The 27,503-nt window shown below is 35.3% G+C and overlaps 1 protein-coding gene across 1 annotated transcript; it reads right to left on the reverse strand.

The window, feature by feature from the left end:
* Positions 1–20,004: 20,004 nt before the first annotated feature.
* LOC149176775 (aspartic proteinase oryzasin-1-like) lies at positions 20,005–22,065 on the reverse strand. Its single transcript, XM_089421568.1, has 2 exons — positions 21,915–22,065; positions 20,005–20,392 (listed from the first exon to the last, which is right to left on the reverse strand). Exons 1-2 carry the CDS (start codon positions 22,019–22,021, stop codon positions 20,005–20,007), a joined length of 495 nt encoding a protein of 164 aa, XP_089277694.1. The 5' UTR covers positions 22,022–22,065.
* Positions 22,066–27,503: the final 5,438 nt, after the last annotated feature.

Below are 27,503 nucleotides of genomic sequence, written 5' to 3' on the forward strand. Positions count from 1 at the left end.
GATCCAAGAGGGCGTGGAAGGTGCAGGGATTTTGATTGAATTTTGAAGAGAAATAGAAATTGAATTATTTTTGGTAATGGAATTTTATTTGATACACAAATTGAATTTAGAAGTGTATGCATTATTTCAGATCTTGCTTATAATTTAAATTATTTTTATGGTAGTGGATACACAAATTGAATTTAGAAGTGTATGCATTATTTCACATCTTGTTTATAATAATCGATGCACAAATAATAGTATTGAGAGAATCAAACTTTGTCATTTAGTTAATGAAACTAAATAAGAAGCTAAGAAGTTAGGATGTTTATATTTTATATATTTTACTATAGTGAATCGGTAAATTATTAAAGTAATTTAAATAAGGTTTACAATTAAATATTTAGGTTTCCACTATAACACCAAGAATCTATCAAACATTTCCCAAGAATCATATACTAATAAATGTTTAGGTTTCCACTATAATAGCAAAAATATATTCAATATCTCCCAAGAAACACATACGAATAACTTATGACTTAGTAAGAGTTGAAATGTCACAACGCGGGAAGTGACATTTGTCCAAAAAATTACCTACCCTTTGAACCTTATCACAATGAACCAAATAAGAACCTTATCACAATTAGCCAAATATGTTCTTTACAATTGACTCAAATAAATGTGAAAACAAATTAAGTTCCTAATTGCTTAAACTACTCACTTAAAACCTAAATATTGATTATAACTTGTCACCATCTTAACACAAATAGTAAAACTAAACCACCAACAAAATTATTCAGTTGTAAAAAATTACATAAATTTAAAAATAAAAAAACTTTAGCCTAATAATTTATGAGTATTCTAAACCAATTTTACATGACTATATGAGCATCCCAAGACAAATTTAATCATTCCCATATTTTAATGAATTACATGCATTCAAGGACTAGTATTAATGTTCTAATAATGTCATACACTAACCTCTTTTTGGAGTCACAACATGGGTTCACCGTGAGTGTCCCAAGTTAACTTTAACCATTCCCTATCTTGATGAATTCCATTTCGAATATTAATATTCTAATAAACCACATATCTCTCGAATACTAACCTCTCAACGGAGGTGACAACATGGCTCTCCTCCGAGGCGACATGGATTTAAAAGTGACAGCAGCTTTGGGTTAAGGGTTCACGTGAGTATCCCAAGACAACTTTAACCATCCCCTAACGAATACCATGTATTCAATGACAAGTATTAAGGTTCTAATCAACCACATATCTATCATACACTAACAGTCTTCGGAGGTGAGATTATAAACACATTGATAGTGAAGTTTAACTACACCTGCTCAGGCTCGAGGTGAATAGGGAATCTAAGGTTTGAAATAGTTTATATCCAGACAAGGGAGCTACTATCGTAGTGGTAGTGGCTGTCGGGGTTGACAAACTCAAATTCTTAGCTTTCCAGGCCATTGATCCAATAACAGCGTCCAACTTGTAGAATCCAGCTTCGAGCTTGTAGAATGTAGCCCAACTCAACGTTTCAAATTTAAGTTTCTAAGGCAAGAGGCGTTTGAAGTTATGGTCACCGTGTCTTCCCAGGAGTTCGCCCTCGACTCCCTTACGGCTTCCTCCATCGTTGCCTCCAACGCCATGCGCTTCAAGATCCCTCTTCCAAGAATCCGTTCAAACCTTTGTTTTTCCGAGGATGGTATATTTCTGGTCTTTCCTTTTATTAAACGAACTTCGTCAAATATGTCTCAAAAGTGTGATAGTCTTTCTTTTTACTTGTCCTGAAATCTTCTGAAAACTGTGATATTCTGACTGATTAGATGCAGAGAGAAATATTAATATTTGTGTGAGAGTGTTAACTACCATTATTGGAGCATGACTGTAGGATATTACGTTCCAGAGTTGGCTGCAACAATTTTACATCACCAAAAGTCCTCCCATGGGTCTTTCATTAATTTCAAAGGAATAATGGTGAGTTGAAAATAAAATTAGTCAATCTAAAAAAATCAGTTTTAGTTCAGACACAGAATGCATTTGAGGAAAAAAAAATTTCTTCTCAAGCTCTCATATTAAAAGAATGCATATGAGAGAGAAAAAAGAAAATCTTCTCAAGCTCTTTTATGAAAACGAGGGTTTGCTACATATTGATTGGCTGAGACAGTTTTTTTCTAGGTGTTGGACTAAAAATGAGAAGTATTAATAAACTTTTTGTATTTTTACTATACTTTGTGGTTAGTAATTCATGTAATTTACCCTTACTGTTACTTAAGTTAAATAAACAGTTAATCCATAAATATAGTATAATCATTAATACACATAATTGATTCTCTGTATTAATTGATTCTCAATAAAGTAATTACTCAACATTAAAAAAACATTTCCCACCACAAGAACAAGATTAAAATTTCCCAACTATGTTGAAATACATCGTTCTAAATATAGAATTTTTGCAACTAGAGTACATAATCAATTTCACGTATGCTTATTCAATTTCAGGTGGGAGATTTCAGAAAAATAAACACGCCGACATTTTATACCATCTGCAGCTTTACTGGTTGTCATCCTCATAAATTACAAAAAGCTGATGCTCATAGATTCATATGTCACTGGCCATCTCATCAATACATTTATATTCAATATAAAACAAATAATTTACATATTAAAATAAATCAATAAAATTTTACTTTTGTAACATTTTAAAGAACGGGTAATTTATTAGTCGAGCATCCCATATATGACACCAACACACAAATTATAATTCTCTAAAGCTCTTGCCAGACAATCATATAACATGACACATTCTCTTCACATGCACTGCCCACCTAAACCGATTTCTGGTATGAGAGAAATGCAAGATGAGGTCAGAACAACACGTGTTGTATGATACAAAAAGGGATACACCTGTACAGAACAACAATCATATAACAATGCATCAAAAAAGTCTCTGCCACTTATTCGTATGTATTAACACACTCATTGCATGTCATCCACCTACACATGGTTAAAGCGTCTACGCCATTGCCTGGGTGTTTGCTTCCTTACCACCTGGTATGTTATGGTGAAACGTGTTTGTGCCTAAGAATTTATGGCTTCTTTGCTATGGCCTGCAACAGAAAAATGTAGGAGTTACTATGCAAAAATGATTGAGGATGTTGTATTCTACAAAAAAAAATGCAGGAGTAATAACTATGCAAAAACTATTGAGAATGTTGCAAGTTTGGATTGTTTGCTACAGAAAAATGGAGGAATTATTATGAAAAAACGGTTGAGAAACGATCGATAGTGTTGCAAGTTTCGGTTGTTTGGCCACTGTATTGGCATCAAGGAAGAGTTACTATGAAAAAATGGTTGAGAATGTTGCAGGTTTGGGTTGTTTGGCCACTTATAATGCGACAAGACAAAGAAAGAAGCTCATATCTATATATTTATACTAGGATATTAGTACTTTTTAAAAGTACAGACGTTGTGTGTGGAGAAAAGTACTATTGCTTCATCGTGGACTTGAATATCAATATTCACTTTCGATATAGTTAGTGCAAAAGAAAATTAATGCAGGGTGTTGGAATTGTGATGATGACAATTGTCTGCATATGATTCTACATCGCCTCGTCATTATCATTATCATTATCAATGGTCGATGCAGCTGCATTGACAAGTAGTAGCATAGGTCTTAGCAACGACTACTACAAGAAGACGTGCCCAAGCGCAGAGAGTGTAATAAGAGATACCATATGCAACGCTACCCACTTCGACCCCAAAATCCCTGCTCGCATTCTATGCATGCACTGCTTCATTCGAGTAATTGCTCTTATAATAATTCCTAATAGCCCACTTATTCATTCTTTTTGTGTTGGAATATTACTCATCATGTCATCTTGATCTGAAAAATTGTATCTTAAACATTGCAGAGTTGTGATGCATCAGTGTTGCTAGACTCTAATCAAAACAACGAAGCAGAGAAAGATAGACTGCCCAACGTTTCACTCCGCGCCTTCTACGTTATAGACGATGCCAAGATAAAGATCGAGTCCATTTTCCCTAAAATTGTTTCATGCGCTGACATTCTCGCCATAGCAGCCAGGGATGTTGTTCTTCTGGTAAAATGAGGATTTTATCCAACAAGCCTGGAAGGGCTATAAGCTTCCAGCCTCGGTAACTTAAGAAATCAAGGAGTCATTCTCAAACTTACCTTATCAATCAAGGAGTCATTCTCGCACTTCAGACCCATTTCATTCTCGGACTTTGCTTGATCGATGTAAGATCTATTTCTATTTCTTTTTGAGCTTGGATGTATGGTTCAGTGAATCAGTAAGTAGAGGTAGGTAATGCAATGCTTTTCCGTAAACCCTAGGCTAGGGTCTTTGAGGTGTTTTCTACTATGTATGGCGGCACCTTCCTTATAGATAGATACAGGGTGAGAAAAAGAAATTCTACCTAATCATTATGCGAGTTGTTCAATGTGCTGTTGTAGTAGAAGTAGGTGAACTCGGCGGACTTACTTCAAGGGCAAACAGCTTGAGGCATCCTCCACGGGATCTACATTGATGGGGACTCTACTTTTGGGCTGGATAGATATCCATATATGGTTATATCTTCTTTTGAGGAGATTGCCTCCCCAGCCCATTCCGAACACAAACAAGGTTTGTATTTCTGTTTTTGTTCTATTTTTACTGTAACTATTTTATAGTAGATTGAATAATTGCTGAAATTTGGAATTTGAAAATACCTTTCAGTGTGTTGATTTTTGTTTGTTTCTACTTTTTCTCTGAACACCCTTTAGCTTGCTTTGAACACTAAATCCATTGCTTCTTCTAGGCGTATGCTGCGAGAAACCAAGCATGGCAGCAAAGCTTCAATGATGGTTGCTGGGATTTTCATGGCGGTTCTGCACACAAAGGTGAGGTGCCTACTGCGAGCAGGCAAGCATGGCAGCGTTTCTGATAACTATATTCATGGCAGTCCTACACACAGAGGTGAAGGGCGCAAAGCGTCAATGTTGGTTGCTAGTATTTTCATGGGGGTTCTGCACACAGAGGTGAAGCGCCTACTTTCTGATAACTATATTCATGAAGCGCCTACTTTCTGATAACTATATTTATGGCAGTTCTATTTTCATGAGGTGAAGGGTGCAAAGCGTCAAAGGCAGGTGGCTAGAGTTGTTGGCTGTGCGGTGGCAACCAAAGATGGCAGGTGGCTGGCAAGTGGGCTACCTTTGCAGTGGGAACCAAACTTTGCTTAAAATTCACAAAGCCAAATAGCAAGTAAATCCAAACTGGTTAAAGCTTTTGTTAGTCCCTGGATATTCAACAACTCGGCAATAAGACCTCCAATATAAAAGTTTAGATAAAATCTAAAAAAAATCAAAGGTCAAAAATAAAAGTTTGGATAAAAGCCAAAAACGTCAGTTAGATGCTCTGGTCAACTCGAATTAATAGCGAGTCAACGCTGTTGTGAATGCTATAGTCCCTGCTATGCCGGAGGCAGGGAATAATAAGGATAAAATTATGGAGCATCATCGTATAAGGTTTTGGAAGGACTATCAGCTGAATTTTCTTTGTTTTCTTCTTCATTTAGAATGTTCAGAAATGGTTTTTAGTTGGTTCAATTTTTTTATAGTTTGTTTGGTTTTATTTGGTTCATTTTTTTATTATATTAGGTTTTATTACAAATATGTTTCCATTAAGTTTGATTAATTTTGCGCTTTTGTAAATAAAACGTTAGTGGTTTTGATTTTCAATTTAATGTGAATTATTGATTTTAAACTTTAGTTATATAGATGATTTATTCAAGATTTTGAATTATATTTTTGAGGAAATTGTAGTTCTCTGGTTATGGTATTATTCTTTTTGTTTATCTCTCTCGAGTTATATGTTGGTTCCTTAAAAAAATGTATCGTGTACAGTGCTACCTATTCAAATTATTCAGTAAAAAAGAATATCACTAATATATTACACAAAAAGGTACGATTTGGGATTGTGACGATTTAACATTGATGCAAAAAAGATGTCAAAGGAAATAACTAAAATCTAAGGTACTGATTTAATTAGGACCATTATTTTAACATGATAATTATAATTGGAAAATTTATATTTTTGTGTCAAAAACACAAAAAATCAACTTTCACATTAAAAAAATTGATGTTACTAGTAATGCCCTTTTTATTGTGTGGTTAAAATTGTGACTTACGTAAAATTATGATCTTTATAACAAAAAATACTATAAAGAATTGAACATCAAATTAAAATATAATATTTTTTGTATCATCATTTTAATTTTATTTTTTAAAATTACAATTACAAGTTAATTAAATATATAATCTTAATACCTAATATCACTAAAAATAAAAAGACTTCATATTAAATTATATATAAAAAACTTTCATTAATTAATTACTATAATATTTTATTATTATTATTATTATTATTTATATTAAAAAGAATCAGCAAAAATCCAATAAAATAAACTTATTCAAATAAATGTTTACATTATAATACATGCTTTTATATTAAAATGATTACCCCTTAACCTATTTTTCTTTTTCTAATACTCCTCAAAAAAAAATTGGAAAAAGTGATTGCACTGTTAGTATCTTTCACATTTTAATAACAAACCATACACAATTTCAAATGTAATACCTTGAATTCTCTTAACATTAATATTATCTTTATGACCTTAATACTTTTCAGGTAAAGATTGTGAAGATTGTGTTTTAATGATGTATTTCTCCTTACTCCACATGATAACCACCTTCCGTATCATTTACCCAGATATCAACCGTGCAATGTCACCATCAACAGAACCACAACCCTAATAGAACACTTACAGTGGCAATAGGTAAGAGTGACGATTAAACATGTGCTTTTCAAAAAATATGTAATTAAATAATACATTTCAAAAGTAATATTTTTTATTAAAGATATAAGAAGTATATATTGTATTGGTTTTTGTGATCATAATAAATTAAGTAAAGTTTTTTTTAGAAATTAATTATAAGAAATTTTTTGTGGATGCATTTCAAATCGATAAGTGGGGTTCATTATCAAGATTAGATGAAAAAGCTTAAGTTATAATTTAAATATTATTTTTTGAAAACTAGACATTTAATATAACCGTGACTTAATAATATTTGTTTTTAATATATTAATAAATTAATATCATAATTTAAATATTATTGTTCAAATATCGCAGTTACTTGAAATTTTGGTCTTTATATTGTTGTCTATTTAAGCCTTTGCCATGATTTGCCTATTCACATGGTCCTCATAATAAACTACACTTATTTATTAGAAACGCATTGACTAAAAAATTCTCTTATGTAATTTCTACGAAATTTTTTTTTACTTAATTTATAAGAATATCACTAATATACACACCTTTTTACCTTAGTCACATGACTTCATAAATTAAAATCAATCTTACTATCATCAGAATCACAAGACAGTGGATTGGTGTACAACCCAGGGGCCGCTATAGCTGGAAAAAGATGAGATCAGAGTGGAATCAGGGACCACTAAGTTTAAAAGGAAAATAGGTCACACTAAGCCACCACCTTGCGGAGAAGCCGTGATGCTTAACCGTTTTTTATATTATTCAACACATGTTCAAATAGTAAAGCGATCCGTTTCGATCTCAGCGTCAAAGTACTTTGTCGCTTTTCTCAAAACCTCCGCAGAAGGGAATAGGAATATTTTCAGAATTTGTTTGGGATTTAAAGGTGTTAAATTTATGTCATTTGTGTATTTTAAAATATTTTTTAATAAATAAAAATAATTATTTTCTTTCAGTTTTATAATATTCTCAAAATTTACAATCACATTGGTAGTCGTCCATCATAATAATAACAGAATTATAGAAACTATATATAGTACGAGTACTGACCGTCATGCCCGACACCTATTGCAGGATATATTCAATAGCGAGGAGGCATTCCCTGCGACGCTTTTTTAGAAGCGCCATGACAGGTACCCTAATTACTTCGAACTTACATATGGTATCTTTTTAGTGTTCCTTTTCATATTGGTCTACATGACATGGAAGCTAAGAGCTTAAAAGATATAAGTGATAGAATAAAATTTCTAAATGATACTAACTAGGTTTATTTCCCCTTCCGTAGTGATATAATCAAGTTTCTAAATAATATTGATTAGTTTTCTAGATAAAAATTGGCAAATTAAATTTTTATATTAAAAATAATAATAGTACATATTGCATCTCCGATGTGTTATTCTTATAGCCCTTACTTTTTGTGTTTTTACTGTAGCCCTACTTTTGAGTGGTCACTTTCTCTATGTATTTGATGAAATACCAATTTTCTTTTCAAATATCGATATATTTTATGTATATGAGAAAGTTATGTTATTTACATTTATATATATGATTTTTATATATAAAAAATAAATAAATATATTGGAATTTATATATAAAAAATAAATAAATAAATATATTTGATTTTTAATTGAGTGTGGAGTATGATTTAAAATTGTTTTTGTTTAGCTAAGGGTTTGTTTTAATGGTTCAAGATCCAGAAGTCACAAGAGTGAAAGTCTGTTTTTAGGGACTACCAGCAAGATATTCCAAGTGGCATGGTTTTCCTTAAATAAAGCAAGATATTCCACGTGGCAAGGTTTTTCTTAAATAAAGATAGTGTTGTGGTTTTCCTTGAATAAAGGTGATGAGTCAACCTGCATTTTGGACTAACAACTAAAGATAGGTGTTCTCACTACTACTGATTTGACCACTAAATTATAATAAATTTCCAATAAAAAAAAATAATTTTTAATTCATCAAAAAATCAATAAAATATATTTACGGTTAACCTTTTTAGCTTGTCAATTTAAATTTCCCCGGTCCATATTAAGTTATATTTTGGAAGAAAATTTGGAACGGCGTTCCTGTCCGTGGAGACAGAATCTGAGTACTGATCTATAACATAACCTATGATAGCCCTAAATTTTGAGAGAAAATTGTAATTTTCACTGTCGGTTGAGAGTTTGGGTAACATCAGGGAAAAGTAGTAAGTATTAAATTGCACTGATGAAATATGGCTTTGATCATTTTGAAAGGGGAAGATATATAAAAAATACTATTGTTTTAAAAGTAAAGGGGAAGGTATATTTTAATAAAAATAAATTTTAAAATAATAAGCCAATGTTTTTTTATAAATTTACTTTACTAATTAAATATATATATATATATAAATTATATTTTTTAATTTAAAAATAACTAGCATTTGCACCAGACGTTGCAAAGAAAACGCCGTAAGGCAATGGATAACATATAACACTATGTAAAGCCATCAATAACATATGACACTAATTAACGCTTCTTTGACCCACCACCTCCGAGCTGGCACCCGCTGCGCTGGCAACCAACACCCGCGCAATTTCAAACGAGCCCTCGCGCCAAACATTCATTTGATCCATTTGCACAACCGGAACAGGTCCTCTCGAGCATTCGTTTCTCCCGCTCACGGTGCTTGCTCATTTGGTCCATTCGCACAACCGGAACAGGTCCTCTCGAGCATTCGTTTCTCCCGCTCACGGTGCTTGCTCACCTCGCAGGTCCGCTCGCAGTGTTGAATCACGGCAGGCTGTGCCCCAGGCGTAAGGTAAATTATACTCTGTGAACAATGACATCCACCATTTTGGCAACCAACACCCGCGCAATTTCAAACGATCCCTCACACCAAACATTCATTTGCTCCATTCGCACAACCGGAACAGGTCCTCTCGAGCATTCGTTTCTCCTGCTCACGGTGCTTTCTCACCTCGCAGGTCCGCTCGCGGTGCTGAATCCCGGCAGGCTGTGCCCTAGGCGTAAGGTAAATTATACTCTGTGAACAATGACGTCCACCATTTTGGCAGGTGCCCGGAAGGCCCATGCATACGAATCCCACCCCGTGCTGCTATAAATTGTCTGCATTGGCAGCTCCCAGCGTCTTGCAAAACATATACATTCAAGGTCTCCATTTGGGCGCAGGTTCAAGCGACACTGAAGGTGTTTTCCCATTGCATCGTAATCAGTTACCAGATTTATAACGATCCACTTAGCCATTCAGACATCTTCAATAGTTTTTAGGACGTGGTTTAATGGTTAATAGTTAAGTAGGGAGGTCTAATCTCAAACAAAATTATATATATCTGAAAATTATTGCTCCAAACGCGGTCCAATCTCAAGCAAAATTATATATATCTGAAAACTGCTCCAAACACAATTTTTTTAGTTGAAAAAAAAATACAATAAACCACCGCCATTACAATTGCAAACTCAAGCTCCTGCATCCAGTGTGCTTGATTGTGTACTACCCACTTAGCCATGGAGGCCATGAAAATCAGATAATCCTAAACCACCACCATTGCAAGCTTCCTGCATCCACTGTGCCTGCCTGTGCACTTTGCCAGGTGCATGGTTTATTTGGGCTTTTCATTGGGGTGAGATTTTGAGTACAAATATATTCAATTCTGTGAGAGGAATTTGGTGCACATTAATTTTCACATGCTTGCTAGGAAGGATGACCATGGAAAAATGCAAGGGCGCCAATCGGTGGAGCATTGATGTAAGAAGTAGGCTCAGACTACCTGAAGTATGTTGCCACATTTGCTTTATCCTCCTTTTCAACTGAAAACATTTTCCAATGCTCCTTTGGTGTGGTGCCATTGCTTTCTGCAATAAATGAATTATACCTTGCTATTTTAGCAACAAAAAATATAATTGCAAGTGAATCTCATTTTCGTGTCAGATCAACAACCTTTTTCTCGAACTTCTTGTTCCTACTCGCTGAAAGAAAACTGTGTTTTTTGTTATCAACCTTGAATATTTCTTTCATGTCTTCTCTTGCATTATTATGGCGATCTGGGTTCTATGTCAAATGAAGTGACCAGACTGTCATAAGATTAGGCTAGTAATGCAAGCAAGGTGATGACTGCATGTACATTTTGAATTGGTGCCTCAACAGGTGCTAGCATCTCTAACAATTTTTTGAAGTGATTGATGTTGTTGGCCACATCTTATGTTGTCATCTTTATTTGTGAAAACTTCCTAAGCTATATCATAGGATGACAGCTTGATATTCATAAATGTTAAACATCTTGAATTTCAATTGATTGTTGTGTTTGGCTACATATTAGGAGCCTCCTCTTTATTTGGTGAAGTTCCCTCAGACAAATCTCACAGTTATAGCTTTATTTTCACACACATGTGCCCCATTTTTCTTTTGGTGTTTTGGCACTGCTGATGTGAGTCATTTGATCATTAATGCTCAAAATGCTACAAGTAAGAGTCCTGTGATTATTAGTTTCCCATTTGTTGATTCTAGCAGTTCATATGGTATGTTTGACTTCATCTTCTTCCAGAATGCTAAATGATCTTGTTCAATAATGGAATTCCCATTTGCAGCTTCCAGATGAAATCCCATGCTGTTAAATTTTACAACCAGATCTGTTTTAGACAAAGAAGAAAGTCAAGCTAGCTACAGCCATGGTTTTGGTGTACTTTGACACTTCTAATTTGCATGGGTGTTTGTTGTATTGCTTGTTCTTTTTCAAATAGGTAACCAACCTGAAAATTAAAGTCTGGCCTTCCTTATGAACAGACCATTAGCTTTGGTATCAAATATTGGAAAAAATTCCAGTGATCAAAGAGAGATATTGAGCTTGTGTTCGCAACACTAGAGTGCTCAGCAATTGGAATCAAATTTATTGATTAAGGCATGAATGTACAGCAAATAAAAGACATACCATCCACTGAAATATTTTAATTTTAGCAGAAAAATGATGTATTCACAGTGGACAAATATTAGAGAGAAAAATATACGATAGAGAATTGCAGTGCTTTGGAAATAAAATGCGTGAGTCAACCTTACATTATCTGGAATTCTCCCACACATACAGAGTGTGACTACAATTTATCTATTCAAGTTGTTCCCTGATTATCATGTTGTCTTCTCTGTTGCATTCTCCTCTGTCTGTCTTTTTTTGTGACAGTTTTTTTTGCCTCATTATATATTTTTTTATTATTTAATTAAATGTATTCAATACTTCTCTATAGATAAAGGCTAAAATGATTTTTTCTTCCTAAAGGGCTATTCATAAAGCAAGGGTCAGTTAACCTTCCTAAAGTACTATTAAGCTGTCCTTACATAGACAGTAAGACAAAACCTTGCTTTCTAGGAGATGCAGGTCCAGAGGATATGTGAAGATTAACAAAAAATCTAACATTCAGTATATTCATCTTGCATGTTTTAGTTGATGTTTTTCCTGCATTTGCTATCCCTGATAAACATGATTATTTGTTTACCTCTTGTTAGAAAGGGGTAATTCGGGGATAATTGCTGCACAAGGCCTTGGGCTAACTTGGAATGTGTGTTACTCAATTTAAAATTTTGTTGTTGTTAACTCAATGTAGCTTAGTGTTACTGCCACCTGATTCAAGAAGAAAACGAAGTTGGATAAATAAGCTTAGAGTGTATTGTCTGAAGATCCAAGGCCCAAATTATTTGTTGAAGCCTGAATTTTATATTACCATGTATTAACTGAAAATCTAGAAATATATGGTAGTATTTTTTTCCTTGAGCTTTACTGTGTTATCAAAAAGCCCTATTTCTTTTCAACTTGTATGGATGTCTGGGGCTTGGCATGGTTTTTTGGTTGGATGTTTACACAGCAGCTGTGTGAAGGCAAAACACTCTTCTGCTTTATATTTGTTGTAACTTGTTTTATGGTGCATCTATAGGCTGCAATAGTTAGTATATGTTGATGCAAACTTGGAACCCGACGTTACCCCTATTAATACAGAGTTGGGGATCCATGTTAAAATGAATTACTGTATTGTGTTAATGCTGAGTTGGGAGCCATGCTAAAATAGGTTACTGTATTATATTAAGTTGGGTGTTAGGGTTCAAAACTCATTACACATCAAATAAATATTAAAAACTCGTCCAAAAGCCCAAACAAGAAGATTCAATCCGTAACATATGCAATAGCAAATTCATCCAACAATCTACAGAGGAGAATGCCACTGTGAAAACATATACCCACCATAGCACACAAACTATCTATAACCTGATACCATCAATCACAAAATCCATGAAGAGATGGCATATCTACAACTGAAAATTAAAACAGCAGAGAAAAATTCTTTTAGTTCTTTTCATGTCCCTAAATGCCCCTTACACAGGTGAAGGCCTAATCTCTGAGAGCCTAAGGTGAAAGCCTAATCTCTGAAAACAACCTTAATATTAGATTTCAGCCAAAGATACAATTCTGATATATACCATACAATGACAGGAAGCACCTTTCACCAATGCAAATAACCCAGAACTAAATAATATTGCATTTCTAATTTATGAGCTGATATGCCAACCAGTCTTCAACCAGCAACTAATATACCATGCAATACTATGAAATAACACCATTCACTTATCACCTATTGACCGATTATTTGATTCAGATGCTTCAGTCACAAGGCCCATTGTCCTCGGATCATCCATATTTTTAGGGGGAGATAACTATGTCCACACCTTTTCTTTCGCCTCATTTTTTCTTATACTTTCTTTTGTAGTACTTATCATTAGTATCATTTGGTTCATTTTTCTTGCTGTTATTCCAGAATTTGTCCCATCTTATTTTTCTTAGATGTGGCATTTTGTTAAATTCTTCTAATCTTTTGTTCCATTCTGGGAAACTGTTGATATTTTCTGCTTGTTGCTCTTCCATTTTCCTCAAAGACTTTGTTGTTCTTCCAGCTTCCTCCAAGATTTTGCATATTTTTGCCAAAAAACTGCTTCCGGTGGTTCCATCTTTAATTATCATCCAAGCTGGCACGAGTTCTGCTTTGTTATCACTAAAATGTTATGGGGAGACACTGTAATGTTATGAGAAGAATTTTAGGGCCCAAGATTTTGCATATTTTTGCCAAAAAATTTCTTCCGGTGGTTCCATCTTTAATTACCATCCAAGCTGGCACGATTTCTGCTTTGTTATCACTGAAATGTTATGGGGAGACACTGTAATGTTATGGGAAGATTTTTTCCCTAAATTTTAGTAGATCACTAAGGTTTTTTAATTTTTTACATTTTATATATATATATATATATATTTTAAAACTTCCTTTCTGTTCAAATAATAAGATAGCAATTCTAGCATAAAGGTTGTCTGGTCTTTCAATAGCGCAAACAGTCTTACAGTGCAGAACTAATCATTCAATAATCAAGCAGTAACAATGTAACCCATATCCATTATTCTGGTGAACCAATCCATTTCATAGCATTTCCAAATAATTCTAAACAAATCGTCAGCATGAAAATGCTAAAAAAATTACAGAGTTAGGGATCTTAGATATCATCACAGTTACAGAGACGCCTGCGACAATAAGGGGGCTTCAACCCAGGCCTGGATAACCTCCGGAGTTCTCTAAAGCGTTCTATGTCAAAATTCATTTTCTTCATCAGTCTTCTCTGCGTGGCACCGAAGCGAATGCTGAAGAAGCTCTGGAATGAAGGATTTCTGGATGTGTTCAGGAAAAATATATATCCAGCCATGAAGTAAATTGATGTAAGAAAGAAGCAAATGGGCTCCATCACATCCCATGACACTTCCCAGAATGTCAATCTCATTAAACCCGCTGTCTGAAGTCCAAAAAACCCCAACCCCAACCGCAATTCTGTCATGGCATGACTTTGAGCTTTCTGATCAATCTCCTCCTTTTCTTTCTCCAGTCTCTCCAGCTCTTCCTTGTAAGGATCGCTCTTCGTTGTAAGGGGTGTAGGCATGATCTTCTCGAAAGCTCTTGCTATCTGAAACCACACCAAAGAAAAAAGAATATCAGTGAAACCACAACCAAAAATCCCAAATCAGTGAATCTTGAGCCCCGGAAATGCTAAAGAAGCTCTGATTTAGATATACCTTGTAAGGACGAAAATAGACAGTCTTTTTCAATACGAGAATATGGCCCGATTCGTCAAGTAGCTTCGCTATTCCTTTCGCTTCTTCCTCTGAAGTCCCCTCCAGCAACTCCATGCAAACTCGCAGCAGCTCGTCATATGAAATGTGGTCGTCGTGAATCCACTGTATTCTTTTTTTGGCATCCTCCAACCAGACGAATCTCAGCAATCTCCTGCCGTCCTCCGCCGATATCTGCCTAGCAGGAGGGCGGGCGTTCAAATACTGCAACTGTTCCTGCCATTGGAAGAATAGTTGGGAAGGAGGGAAAAGGTGGGACTGAAACTGAGATTGGCTCACCTTCGTCTGTTCCTGCCTGTACAGGAAACGGGAAGGGTGGCCACCAAAGGTGGTCTGCAGTTTAAAGGTCGAAACTCCGCGGAAACGAAGGGCATCAAGGGCATTGCGGAGGTATCCATCACATCCCACGACACTTCCCAGAATGTCAACCTCATTAAACCCGCTGTCTGAAGTCCAAAAAACCCCAACCCCAACCGTAATTCTGTCATGGCATGACTCTGAGCTTTCTGAGCAATCTCCTCCTTTTCTTTCTCCAGTCTCTCCAGCTCTTCCTTGTAAGGATCGCTCTTCGTTGCAAGGGGCGTAGGCATGATCTTCTCGAAATCTCTTGTTATCTGAAACCACACCAAAGAAAAAAGAATATCAGTGAAACCACAACCAAAAATCCCAAATCAGTGAATCGTGAGCCCTGGAAATGCTAAAGAAGCTCTGATTTAGATATACCTTGTAAGGACGAAAATAGACAGTCTTTTTCAATACGAGAACATGGCCCGATTCGTCAAGAAGCTTCGCTATTCCTTTCGCTTCTTCCTCTGAAGTCCCCTCCAGCGACTCCATGCAAACTCGCAGTAGCTTGTCTTATGAAATGCGGTCGTCGTGAATCCACTGTATTCTTTTTTTGGCATCCTCCAACCGGACGAATCTCAGCAATCTCCTGCCATCCTCCACCGATATCTGCCCAGCAGGAGGGCGGGAGTTCAAATACTGCAACTGTTCCTACCATTGGAAGAATAGCTGGGAAGGAGGGAAAAGGTGGGACTACTGAGATTGGCTCACCTTCGTCTATTCCTGCCTGTACAGGAAACGGGAAGGGTGGCCACCAAAGGTGGTCTGCAGTTTAAAGGTCGAAACTCCGCGGGAACGAAGGGCATCAAGGGCATTGCGGAGGTATGCGCAGGTTCTGCGATTGGCAATAACCATGAATTCAAATCACAGTGACCACTCCATTCCGCCCGTGTCTCTTCCCCTTGCCATTGATCTAACGCTTGAAATTTGTGTAATCATCTAACATCTAATCGTATGGTGCACAAAATGACACGTAAGCAAGGAGGGGAGTTGATTTCAGAGGGAAACGCCTTACGGCGTAATGAAACCACAAAAGTGGTCCTACTAAAACAGCAACAAACTGAGTTGAAAGTATGCAAAGGATGATAGAATTTAGCATATTTTCTGTGCTTTCATCCACTAATGGTAAGAGCAAATTGATTCTCTTCAAGTGACCTTCTATATATGCAGATTTGAGAGACAAAGCAGGGGTTAGACAGTATTCCTTCAAACCAAACTGTTGCAACAGACAACGTCTCCACTCTGCTCCAGGAGATTCATGGCAGCCTCTTCCCTATGACTCACTACGATGCAAACCAAACATAACCAACTTATAGCCATGACCATTATTGATATTGAATTGATTAATTTTGAATTTATAAATTGAATGTTGGCCATCAAACTCTCTTTTACTTCCATTTTATATATATATATATATATTGTTAATTTTGAATTTTCCTGTACTTTTACTCATCAAATATCTGAAGATGATATCTTTTAGGTTTCAAAACTCAATTACATGGTACGTACCCTCTTCACCAATTATTCATTGTAGACATGCAAACAACCTTTGATATACAATGAAAATAAGCTAATCTATTTGTTGATAAAAACAAACAATCCCCCTTATTAAAAGAACGATAGGCAAGTCATTAGCAAATATAAAAGGTAAATAAGCATGTTACCATTGACACTATAGGAGCTTGATTGGCTTGCCTTGTACTTTGAATGAAAATAGCAAGCAATCTGCACAAAATAAGCAAGAACAATTGAAAGCTTTCCATCAATCCCTTAAAATAAAAAATTGTTCTATACAATCATGTTATCATTAACCAACATATCAGCCTTGTAATAGCAGAAGCACACAACCAAAACATGCAACCCACTCACCATTAAATCCTCGGCAAACATATAAAGAAGAAGTGAGCAAAGGAAATCCCATTTCTTTGCAAACCAACAAATCAGGAAAGAAGGATAACCAGTTCACCTAATCCGAGAGTAATTAAGAAGTATCTCGAACAGTCACATCCATACACACACTGAATTCAGGAGTACAGAAATATCGTTTGTTATATTTTGAAGGCACACAAGTGATCCGGATCTTGGGAGGAGGCCCCCAAGATCTAAAAGATTGAAATGGATCTTGGGAGGAGAGAGCCCCAAGATATGAAAACTTGAAATGCTAGAAGAAAAAGAGGAGAATACCCAATAAACAAAACCACAAAGAAACTTTTTTATTAAAACCGATAATAACTGTAAAGGCTACATTGTGGCAGACAATCTGTCCTTTTACAAAATGTGACTTGTTACTTATAGTATTTTTCAGTTACAATACCACGGGTCAATTCCATGGGTGAATGGAAAATGGCATCAACCCATGGTACTCATCCACCCATATTATTCATCGACCCATGGAATTTACCCATGGTATTGTAAATGGCATCCGCCCGTGGTATTGTAAAATCCACCCATGGTATTCATTCACCCATGGAATTTACCCATGGTATTGTAAATGGCATCTGCCCGTGGTATTGTAAAATCCACCCATGGTATTCATTCACCCATGGAATTGACCCGTGGTATTGTAACTGAAAAATACTATAAGTAACAAGTCACATTTTGTAAAAGGACATATTGTCTGCCACAATGTAGCCTTTACAGTTATTATCGGTTTTAATAAAAAAGTTTCTTTGTGGTTTTGTTTATTGGGTATTCTCCTCTTTTTCTTCTAGCATTTCAAGTTTTCATATCTTGGGGGTCTCTCCTCCCAAGATCCATTTCAATCTTTTAGATCTTGGGGGCCTCCTCCCAAGATCCGGATCAGTGGTATCAGAGCAGGTTATGATTCCATGGGAACGAGGGTTTGATGCATGTTTCAGTTTCAAATTTTGCAGCAATATTCAACAAACTTCAGGCATGTGCTACAACCTCCACAGAGCACTTTCTTGGGTCAAGTAGGAAGAATTTTTATTTTCTCATTTTTTTACAGGATTTTTTTTTTGGGCGGCGACTTTGCAGATCAGATCTGAAAAATTTGGTACAAAATTTACAAAATCAAATACCAGATCTGGATTCCTCTCGAAAAATCACCCAATTTAAAAAAAAAAATGGGTCAAATTGGAGTCCGGATGTGGGAGATATCGCTGATTTAAAATCAACTATTTTATCAGAATTTTTGTGACGGCGGAACTGTTGCAGCACAAATATGAGATCTCAGAGTGCCCAGATAAGGATTTCCATCACATGGGAAGATGCAAAATGGTCCTTCTGCTTCCAAAAACAGGTTATAATAAATATTCTGAGTTATATTGGCCGAGTTATGTCCATTTTAATTCTGGAGCAGCGTTCGGAGTGGGTTTCCATTGGAGACGTGCCCTCCTACCCCACTTTAGTAGGCACCTGCTTCACATTCATCAGTTTCAACATAGCAGCAATCGGCTTGGGTTATTTGGAGATGTGCCCTCCCACCCCAGGCTATGTAGGCACCTGCTACTTCATCAACAACCAACATCACGGTTGTGGGTCATCCACAAACCCACACTTCATCGAAGTCCATTTGCTAGGCCGTACACTGTTAGTATCACAGTTGGTCACAAGCATTACAGGGTATCTCTATCCTCGGATCTTCGTTCTTCATGGTTATGGGTCATCCACAAACCCACAGTTCATCGAAGTCCATTTGCTAGGCCACACACTGTCATAATCACAGTTGGTCACAAGCATTACAGGGTATCTCTATCCTCAGATCTTCATTTATCAGGGTTTTGGGTTAACCACGTAAAACCCTTATCTTCAGTGGATCTTCATATTCAACAAAGGCTTTGCAGGAGGGAACTTTACGCAATGGGGACCATTGCTTCTTAAGGAGGGAGGAATGATCCGAATAGAAAATGGCATCAACCCATGGTACTCATCCACCCATATTATTCATCGACCCATGGAATTTACCCATGGTATTGTAAATGGCATCCGCCCGTGGTATTGTAAAATCCACCCATGGTATTCATTCACCCATGGAATTTACCCATGGTATTGTAAATGGCATCTGCCCGTGGTATTGTAAAATCCACCCATGGTATTCATTCACCCATGGAATTGACCCGTGGTATTGTAACTGAAAAATACTATAAGTAACAAGTCACATTTTGTAAAAGGACAGATTGTCTGCCACAATGTAGCCTTTACAGTTATTATCGGTTTTAATAAAAAAGTTTCTTTGTGGTTTTGTTTATTGGGTATTCTCCTCTTTTTCTTCTAGCATTTCAAGTTTTCATATCTTGGGGGTCTCTCCTCCCAAGATCCATTTCAATCTTTTAGATCTTGGGGGCCTCCTCCCAAGATCCGGATCAACAAGAGATTGAAATCTCTGTTTGCTTACAAGACACGCAAATTGAATTCAAGTAAATAGATGGAATGATATTTATGACACTCTGTCTAAGAGACTAACAGGAATTCTGGACCATTATGGACTTGTAGTTGTTGCTTATCTGATCTTGAAAGCTATCTTACTACTTACCATAGTGGTGGGATTTCATTCCACATTAATAATCCATCCTAAATTAGGAGATAGCATTTCTTAATCTCAATCTCACAGGGGTCATAATGATGTTATTGATTACTGATGCACAGACTAAACGCTATTGAAACGTCAATAGATAACGGTGATTTCAAATAAATAAAATCTTAAAAAATAAGAGTCGTGATTTCAAATAAATAAAATCTTAAAAAATAAGAGTCATACCGACAAGTAACATTTCGATAAAGGCACCCAAAGATTAGAGCTTCCTGTGTCGAAAATTACAGTGAACTTCTGAGGAGGAGTACCAAGACCAATTTCTCCATAATACTGAGCATCCAAGTAATTCTTCAGAGGAACATATTCTCCTTTTGCAGATTCGGAGTAGCCCAAATCCCCTCTCAGACCATACCTTCTATTAGCTTCATTAGAAAGCCCCCCTTCCCTTGCAACAATCCTTGCAGCCTGTAAAGTTTTTTGATCCAATCCCTTTTTCTTCAATTCAATTCTTGCTAAGCCGTCATTAGCCGCACAAACCGATGTTAAGACGAGAAAAGCAAGGCCAATATAAACGATAAAAGCCATTTGATCCAGGTTGCAAAGTTTCCTGCGGTCAGAGAGCAGAGATCTCATATATATTTTACAACGTATGGCTCGAATAAAATCTCTCAAAAAACATAATTATCAGCCAAATGCTATTCACACATCCGAACAAGAAACTTGGCCATTAACGTAAGATTTGGCAAACCTAGCTCTAATCCAACCCATGCTCCTACAGAAGTCGCTAAAGAAAGCCTTTGTTCAGAGCATTTCAACAGCATAAATATTATTAAACCCTGGCCAGCCCTCAAATTTCAATTCCCAGCAAACTAATTAACGAAATCCAGATGAACTTTCAAATTGCATGTTTAAGAAAGAGCCACGAAAATATTCACGAAACTCCACTAGAACAAGGAATTTTACAGCAATTCAAGGACAGAAATCTAACTAAAATATATTAAAAAACCTCAGAAATTTTGAAACTAAATCTTCATCAAATTAACCAAAAGAAGGCTCATTGATCATCATTTGAATTCTATTAAAAGAGTCAAAGCTTATTTTGCTCAAAATGACACTGGATCTTCATCAAAAGAACCATAATAACGCTCATTGATAATTATTTGAGCTCTAAATAAAACATATTAAAAGCATCAAAGCCTATTTTGCTCAATATAAACCTAAATCTTCATCAAATGAACGAAAATAAAATTCATCAATCATCATTTAAACAGCAGGATTAACATTTAACACACATTTTTACCATTCCATCTTATATCTTATAAATTTAAACAAAATTTGCTTAATCTTCACAATAATTGCTCGTTTAAAACAAATTGTTGCAAATATTTCATCAAAAATCATCCTCAAACCTCAAATTGTTGCAAATATTTCATCAAAAATCATCCTCAAACCTCAAATTGTTGCCTCAGAAATTTTGAAACTAAATCTTCATCAAATTAACCAAAAGAAGGCTCATTGATCATCATTTGAATTCTATTAAAAGAGTCAAAGCTTATTTTGCTCAAAATGACACTGGATCTTCATCAAAAGAACCATAATAACGCTCATTGATAATTATTTGAGCTCTAAATAAAACATATTAAAAGCATCAAAGCCTATTTTGCTCAATATAAACCTAAATCTTCATCAAATGAACGAAAATAAAATTCATCAATCATCATTTAAACAGCAGGATTAACATTTAACACACATTTTTACCATTCCATCTTATATCTTATAAATTTAAACAAAATTTGCTTAATCTTCACAATAATTGCTCGTTTAAAACAAATTGTTGCAAATATTTCATCAAAAATCATCCTCAAACCTCAAATTGTTGCAAATATTTCATCAAAAATCATCCTCAAACCTCAAATTGTTGCAAATATTTCATCAAAATCATCCTCAAACCTCAAATTCCTTGACGGAGCCTTTAAACCGGAAGAATGACAGAACAGTTTGAATTTAACAAAATACGGCCATTTCTTGATCAAAATTTTCAGACTCCGTCGAGACTTACTTCGAAATGGAAATCAAGAAAAGAAATGCAGCAGCTGAGGGAAATAAATTCAAGGAAACGTCCATCTTACCTCCAAAATCCACGCATACGCAAAGACACGAGAGCAATGCCGGGGAAACGAAGGGCATCAATGGCATTGCGAAGGTATGCGCAGGTTCTGCGATTGGCAATAACCATGAATTCAAATCACAGTGACCACTCCATTCCGCCAGTGTCTCTTCCCCTTGCCATTGATCTAACGCTTGAAATTTGTGTAATCGTCTAACATCTAATCGTATGGTGCACAAAATGACACATAAGCAAGGAGGGGAGTTGATTTCAGAGGGAAACGCCTTACGGCGTAATAATTTAATTATTTGATTTTAAAAAACATAAAGGAAATATGTTAAAAAGTAGTACACTTTATAAGTGATGCTATCTTCTCTCTAGCCATTTATTTCCCCTGGGTTGACGTGGTGTTAAGCATAGAATCCTTGAACTGTGAGAAACCTTAGAAAATTATTTTTTGATTGAAGACTTTTTGAGCATCATTTTCTTCTTTGAAGACCATTTTTTATTTTGTAATATGAAAGTGAAAGGAGCGATAGCAGAGTGAAATTGATGGGGAATATAGCTTCCTGAAAAACATATATGTTTTTCAAAAAGAAATGAAGAATAACCCAAAAGTAAGGTGAGGAAAAAGTTACATAAATATTTTAAAGATAAATGACAAAATTAATCTCATGGGAAAGCCAAAGGATTGTTGAAAGTGGATAGATGTTATCTTTATCTTGTTATTTTTATGAGACATCACAACCATGTTTTTAGCATTTGATATTAAAAAGTACATTGTTCTAAATAAAAATTGTTTGGCTATATATTTTGGAAAGAAGAAATGGATAACTACAACAAAAAAATATGATAATGATCTATCACTCTTGCAAATGAATAATATTATCTAATTTGGACATAAAAGATATCATTACATAAAATTCTATTTGGGAGCTACAAACCCGTATTGCAGATGGTACAAGAGTTAAGCTGAAGGAGATTTCCATATGCCTAATTTGGCTATACATTTAGTTCTGTTACAAAATGGCATAGTTGCGATTGAAGGCTAAGTTTGACTGACAAAACTCCATTGTGAATAAACATGTAGATACTGTTTTTTAACAGGCTCATAGAAGAGGAGATTTGTAATGTTTGGAGTTAAATTTAGTAGTTGCACTATATATTATACAATGTAATTTGATGATGGATTTGGTATTAGAGTTTTGAGCACGTTAATATTAAAACCATAACAGAAATGACACGAAAACATAGAAGACATGAGGTTTTTGCATTAGAGAACCATGGAAATTCCATGAGTATGTTAGAAATGAGGGAATAAAAATTGTGTTTAATGGCATGAATCTGAAAAGCAATTTTGTCGAATTTGGAGTGTGAATCTGAAAAAAGTGGTGGAGGGTCAACTCTTGGCTTTTCATATGGGAAATGACATTGATATTCCACATAGTTTTTTTGTTGACGATGTATTTATTATGGGGATGCTTAACTGATTTTCTTCGCTGACTCTATTTCACATATTTTGTAAATTTTCAAACGCTACTGGTCTATATATGAATCTCTAGAAGTCCATTATATATCATGGCCTATGTGATATGGAGATTGTTGTTTATATTAAAGGTCTATTTGGGGTGGATGCAGATCAAATGATGAATGGTACAAAATACCTAGGATGCCATATTAAACCATGTGGTTATAAGATGGTGGATTGGACGTGGCTTACAGATCGTTTCTTCAAAAGAATATTTGGATGGGAATTTAGATTTTTATCTCTAGGAGGGTGCATCATCTTGGCACAAACTGTTATGATGCGGTTGGGAGTTTATTGGGCACATCTCTATCATCTCCCTATATCTATTATGAAAAGCCTCGATAGGATTATGGCTAATTTTATATGGTCTGGTAGCAGGGACAAAAACAAATTCCATTTGGTTAAGATGTCTCAAATCACACTCATTGAGAGTATGGGAGGCTGGGGCATTATGAACTTACGACACTTTGGTTGGGCATTATTTCTCAAATCCTTATGGAGGGGAATCTTTGGGGAAGGAACCTGGGGAAAGATCATAAGACACAAATACCAAAAGGACCAAGATTTTCTGATATGGTATCACAGAAGATCTATTAGCATCTCATCGGGCTCGGCCATCTGGAATAGTTTCAGAAAATTAGATACATTATTTTTACAGAACCTTGCATGGACCATGGGGTCAGGAAATAACATAATCATTGGATATGGTCACATACTAGGTTATGGGGATGACTACTATATGTCGGAGTACTTTATCTGATGCTTAAATGGTCATGGGACATTTTTCTGAAGCCAAGTTATCACTACATGGAGGGGTCCCTGTCCCTCTTGGAAGAGCACAAATGAACTAGGTTTGGGCAGCTAAATGACGGGGGTATGGGAATGAACCCATACACACATGAACTTCTTAGGAATCTATCATGAGGACTTTAGTGATCGGATTGTATGGATTGGTAAAATGAAAGGGGGGAACATCATGGTGGTCGATGCATATACCACACTCTACAGAAGGGAGGTCCAACATATGGAGTTAAGTGACTTTTACAAATTCTGGAAAAAAAATACTCCTATTAAAATCATTCTCTTTTTCTGGCTGGTATGCCACAATAAACCCTCACATGGGAAAATCTACAAAAGAGGAAATGGCATGGATCGAGCATTTGTGTGATTTGTATGAGCGCAGAGGGGAACAATGTTCATGTATTTCTTGAACGTCCCTACACGATATAGATATGGAAAAAATTGGCTCGTACTATTGGTTTTCCATGTATTGGATTTGATAATATCTAGGATTGCATGATATGGTGGTGTTCTGAGAAAACTAATTGGAGGATTATTCCCCCCATCCTATTTTGGAAGATTTGGAAATGGAGAAATAGGAAAAAAAATTAAAACTCACAGGACATATTTAGGTTGGTTTTTTATCGCACTATCTTTTGTCATGCTATGGGTTTTTCCCATGATGATGGGCACAAAAGCGAACCACGCAAGTTACCAAGTCCTCATATGGAATACCCTACTGCTTTTTTTAACAGGGAAACACAAAGAAACAAATGTGGATGTGAATTTTGGATTGGTATTTCCAAAGAACAAGAATTTTGGGTAGACTAGAATGCGGGCAACGGTACGAATACAAGGGCTAAAGCGATGGCTCTATGTGGATTGTTATGGTTTTCTCACTTCCTCAACATCCCTGACATCCACACATTTTGTGCTTCAAAGATCATTATTGAACATGTTCACGGAAGGGCCAAAATTAAACAACAAGCACTCTGTGGATGGCTCTGGAAAATTGACAATATATGGACAACATTAAGGAATTCCTTGGCTATGCACATCAGAAGGGATTATAACCAACAAGATGATTGATTGTTAAAGGAGGGTGCACTGGAGCAACTGGATGGTACGCACATTAAAGTCAAGTTGGGGGACACTGTATTGGATGCAGGGGTGTTTCCATTTCCTGGGTGACTATAGATGGCTCTTTTTTATATTTTTGGTAGAATCTATGCTTATCTTTTATATATGGATGAACATCTGCCAGAACTATTTCATATTGTTGTGTTTTCGAAGATAATATCATGGAGTATGTGGATCATATGTATATATCCACATGTGTATCAGGATGCGGCTTCTTTTTTGCACACCTGTTTATTATGTTTCCCTATTTCTATGTGGCAAACATTCTGGGCCACCTCATGTGGAACTGTATGTTAAAATGTTGTATGAAATACTATATGGGTAGCGATAAGCACGTTGTGGATTGATATATGTAGTATCTGAAATGGTCTCTGGATTATCATTATATGTAATATGCCCCCATAATGAAAATATATATCTCCCTTTTCTTGCTGGAAAAAAGAAACTCTTCTTGCCTATTGGAACTAGAGCTATGAAGTGTTATTAGATTGACTGGATATTAATATTTGTGATTTCAAGGTTTAAAATCTATTGCGAAGGTGAAGTTCTTTTATAACATTCACTAATTATTTACCATTTTATTCTAATTTATTTTATTTCTTAAATGCAAGGACGGTTTAATGTTTTTTCTAAAGTGAGTGATGATGGCCACTAAAAACATTCTTGCTTACACATTAAAGCATACAGGATAAATAATCTAGAAGATTTTGTGGATGAAACTCTAGATGGAAAGGTAAGGAGGAGGGAACACAAATAAATACACAAGAAATATTTCTATAGATAATTTTTTCTCACATACACATTCACAGAGCTACATCTTCACTCTTCTAGCCCGATACATCTCACAATGACCCAACCACATAGGTATATAAAGCCCTAATTTACTAAATATAGAATCTTTCAAACTCCAACTAGACTTCGCTGAAGTTTAGCTAAATTGTTCATGTAAACTCATACTAAATTACACTTTTCAAAATATAGATTGAACTAGAACTAACTCACACATGCATTGCATGAGTAATTTACTATTTCCAACACTCCCCCTTAATTACAACCATATGACTCAACATAAATCAAACATGACTAAATGTAACTTAAACATGAATCAATTATGCCTACTAGGTTTACAATAGAAATTGATTGAATCTTAACTTAAACATGCTTGTTGGTCAAAGTCTCAACTAAGCTTACAATGACTCAAATCCTTTTATAATTTATGCTTTTTTTTTTTCCAAATTCTATATACTTGAAATTGTTTCATTATTTTTGGTGCTTTCTTGTTGTAGGTTCCACATTTCTTCACTTGCTATTGTTGCAATTTTTCTTTTACTTCTTTTGTATTTGTTTTGAGTCTATATTCTATAACTTCCTCTTCAAAAATTCTTTCACTCGTGTAGTTCTACCACAACTCTTCATGTTCAAATTATTTTATTTTCTTCACTACTTGTGCTTCATACTCCTGGTCTTCTTTCTGCCATATTTCTTGAGAGAAGACTCTCATTTCTTCTCGACTCCATTGTTGAGAATTTATTTTAATGCTTTCTTCTCTCTCTTTAGAAACTTCCATATCTTTTTCTTCACTTTCATCATTAGTTGTTTTTCCCTTGTAATCTATGCCCTCAATATCATTATTAGTCTTACATGTAAAATCATATTCACTATCCTTTTTCTTGCTCACCATTTCATTTAATTATTTTATTCCAACTGTTTCTTTAAGACTATCATCAATTTGTTCAATTGTCTTGTCAATCCATTTTTCAATGAGCTTAAAATCTACATTAAACTTATCAATAAATTTGTTTTCAACTTCATATCCAATGTTATTTTGAACACCTGCATATTCATAAATAGTGTTAAAAAGATCTTCATTATGTTGTGTCATGAGAACTTTCTTCTCTTCCTCTTCCTTCTATGCCTCTTAAACTTCATTGAGACTATCTTCCATTATTATGTCATCAGTGAATATTCTCATAAAAAACTCTTGAATCACAATATCATCTTGTTGATCATTAATTGTTGCTAGATCTCACACTCCTCCATGAGGAGTTCCAATTTTTTCTCCATAACCTATTGCTACTGTGATAACTTTATCCTTCAATTCTTCATTAAACATGACACTTACCATATTTTTGCGATTAGTCTATCTCACTTTGTATTCATCAT

This window comes from Pinus tabuliformis, chromosome 4_1 (assembly GCF_031772625.1).
Source record: "Pinus tabuliformis cultivar Carrire ecotype Pingquan chromosome 4_1, CPIR1, whole genome shotgun sequence".
Taxonomy (NCBI): domain Eukaryota; kingdom Viridiplantae; phylum Streptophyta; class Pinopsida; order Pinales; family Pinaceae; genus Pinus; species Pinus tabuliformis.